The following is a 3,340-nucleotide window of genomic DNA, read 5'->3' as shown; positions in this document are numbered from 1 at the left end:
GTGTGAATTTTCACAAGAATCACACATAGTACATGTCAGGATGGCCTTAATCTGCAAACGGACTCCTTCCGAAAGAGACAGGTAAGCAAAGTTAAGGCGATAAATAGTGGTCAAATGCCGTAGACAAAACAGGAATAAACTGATAAGGACTGACGTCACATTTTCCGATTTAGAAAAAAAAACTAAAGTGTCCATATTAGTCTCTCTGTGGAAATCATGCGAATTAGACACGACTTATGATGTAGAAAATTGATAATTGCAATGAATGTTACTCCGGTATCTGTCCGTCTGCATCACTCATTTCTTTATGTAGAAAGTTAAGTTTAAGAAGTAAATTATTAAGATAACACGTTTCTGATTTTTTTTTTTTTTTTTTTTTTTTTTTTTTTGGCATGAGGATCGGTTATTCTGTATTTTGGATTCTTCCGACTACTGTTCTAATTTTGAGCGTCATTTTCATAATATTTCAATCGATGTAACCGACCTTCTTCAATTTTTGGTAGAGTCCTACTCAGACTAGAGTATCTTGGTGTGTCTTTTCAAACTCGGGAATGTTTCGGTTGAACTTAGGAATCTGCATGAAATTTCAAACGCAATCCTTTATTTAATTCGGTCGCCCACATTGAGGACTAAACCTACAACATTCATAAGAATGTCAGTTTTACAACTGAACTTTTCCGACCACTGCTCTACTGATCCCTGTAGACAATTCTAGTAGTTATATATGATAGCTCCAATAGATGAGACAGCCTTAAATAAACCCAAGGCACAAGGCGATGAGCTACGGTGGAAAGTGGGACAAGCAGTCGAGAATTCACAGCTTCCAATGCCTAACCTCTCAAAGGAAGAAGTATTGGCTATCACGTCACTATGCAATGATGATAATATCATAATACTACCAACAGACAAAAGCAATGCTACGATGTTAATGGACAGAGCGGAATATCCAAAGAAATTTGCAGATCTGATGGCTACTGTAAATAAGAGTCCGATTTTGAGAACAGAAAGGAAGCTGACACAGATCCTCGGTAAGATTAAGGACCTAATACCACCTACAAATTACAGGCAGCTAATTCAAAATTATAGCAAACTACCACGCCTATACGGCTTTCCTAAGATTCATAAAGACAGTTTTCTATTAAGGTCCTATGTCAGCGGCCGAAGTTCAGCATACTATCCACTAAACAGATTTCTGGTAGATATAATCACCCCAATTATAGGCAAATATCCATCATACGTCAAGAATTCAACTCACTTCGAGGTAATATCGAACAATACTCTCATTCATTTCAACCAGATGGTGAGTCTCAATGTACTAAGTCTGTTCACGATATTACCCACTGACGAGTCTCTGACCGTAGTAAGGGAGAAACTTACTTCAGATGCTTCACTGAAGGAACGCATTTGCATCCCAATTGACAATATAATGGAGATATTGACCTGTGTAAAAGCTACCTACTTCGTGATAGGATTCTCTCGTATATCGGCAGGAAGAACGTCTAGCGATGGGATCACCGTTGTCCTCTGCACTGACCAATGTATATCCTTTAAGGAAATATCGTTCGGATCAACACCACTAAAGCCAACGATGTGGTTGCAATATTAAAATTGCACATTCATACTCTGACCTCACCGTGAAGATGTCCCAAAATTACTGAACCATGTGAACTCTATCCATCCATCTATACAGTTCACGATAAAAAAAAACAAATTATCGTTCCTAGTTATGCTGTGGCCATACTGATCAGAAGTTGTGCCATCTGTATACATGAGGCCAACTTTCACTGAACAATATCAAAACATCAACTGCCACTATGCATATAATGTAAAGAAAAGAAGTGTCTGTTTCCTGCAACATCGAGCAAAAGGCAATATATAGTAACAGCAATGCATATCAAAAGAATGAGGATAGTTGAAGAAAACTTTCCACCGAAACACTTATTCAGATAGCATGACATCAGCTCTACGAAATCTGGATCAGGCACAAAAGAACATCACCAAAGACTCACTATAGTTGGTATAACATACATGAAGGGATGTCGGAAAAAAATCAAAGAATATGTAATCCATATGGCATCAACAGTATTCAGGAACGATTCGACTCTCTGAAAACGGCTGGTATGAGTCACGCCCCCTGCAGAAAAAAACATGACTAAAAACTGTGTGTAAAAGATGCTATGTAAATTTGAAAAACGATACAGAGGTGGGATATGTCGAGACTTTTTGGTTGAGTTGAATTTCAAGATAAAATGCTGGCCTTGTGTCTAACTTTGTAAAAAGTTAGAATGAAAAGAGCTCGGGTAGTCTGTGATTAGTTAAATGGATATCGACGTGACCGACGGAATCGATTATGATGAATTAAAATTACAACAAATACATTGTGGTCATAATTTTAAATTTGAATAGGAAGCAGAAAAAAGAAAAAAGGGTCAGCAGTTCAAAAGTAGAATACATGAGGAGAACAATTAAACGGAAATAAGGAATAACGTGATCGATTAGCAGCTTTAAAAATTTCAAGCAAAATCTGTTAGAACGGAAGCCTCATCATCATCATCATCATCATCATCATCATCATCATCATCATCATCATCATCATGTCCGGTTTAAAAATTTACTTTTAAACTAATCTATCTTGTGCAAATCTTGATTTGTACCTCTTAAAAATCCATTATTATTACTTCATAAACATATATATATATATATATATATATATATATATATATATAATTTAAAGGAGATTAGAACAATAGTCTAAAGAGCATATATATATATATATATATATATATATATAAAAGGTGAACGTGTCTGTCTGTTTGTGTCTGTGTGTCTGTGTACATTTCCCTACGCAATAACTCTGTCAATTTTTAGTGTACAGACTCGAAATTTGACATACAGAGTACTGAGATTTGGGAAAATCGATGTGATTGGTTTTGGCCAGAAATTTGGCGATTAAGAGGTCAAAGTTCAACGATTTGACCTTTGAGAACTCTACCAAACTGCTCCGACAAATTTGGGTCTAAACACTTGAAATTTTAGATATAGGTTCGTTGTACATGGATCTAACTTAATATCTTGATTTGAGCCCAAAACAATAAATATTAAGGGGTCATAATAAGGGTCAAAGTTTTAAAAAATTGACCGCTTTTTTTTTTTTTTTTTTTGCTCAACATACACCTCACAATACCCGGGCAACGCTGGGCGCCCATGCTAGTATATATATAAAAGTGAACGCATCTGTGTGTCTGTCTGTATGTCTGTGTGTCTGTGTACATTTCCCTACGCAATAACTCTGTCAATTTTTAGTCTACAGACTCGAAATTTCATATACAGGGTACTGAGA

At 36.1% G+C, this 3,340-nt stretch overlaps 1 protein-coding gene across 1 annotated transcript; it reads left to right on the top strand.

Moving 5' to 3' along the window:
• The first annotated feature begins 724 nt into the window (after positions 1-724).
• Positions 725-1,606, top strand: LOC145294208 (uncharacterized). Its single transcript, XM_080141318.1, has one exon. It carries the CDS (start codon positions 725-727, stop codon positions 1,604-1,606), a length of 882 nt encoding a protein of 293 aa, XP_079997444.1.
• The last annotated feature ends 1,734 nt before the right edge of the window (positions 1,607-3,340 follow it).

The sequence above is a fragment of the Euprymna scolopes genome, chromosome 15 (assembly GCF_053919585.1).
Source record: "Euprymna scolopes isolate OS-2025 chromosome 15, ASM5391958v1, whole genome shotgun sequence".
NCBI lineage: Eukaryota > Metazoa > Mollusca > Cephalopoda > Sepiida > Sepiolidae > Euprymna > Euprymna scolopes.
This window is presented reverse-complemented; position numbering and strand designations above follow the sequence as displayed.

Coding starts and splice junctions, on each gene's coding strand:
- LOC145294208 (XM_080141318.1), top strand. CDS start 725: ATGATAGCTCCAATAGATGAGACAGCCTTAAATAAACCCAAGGCACAA.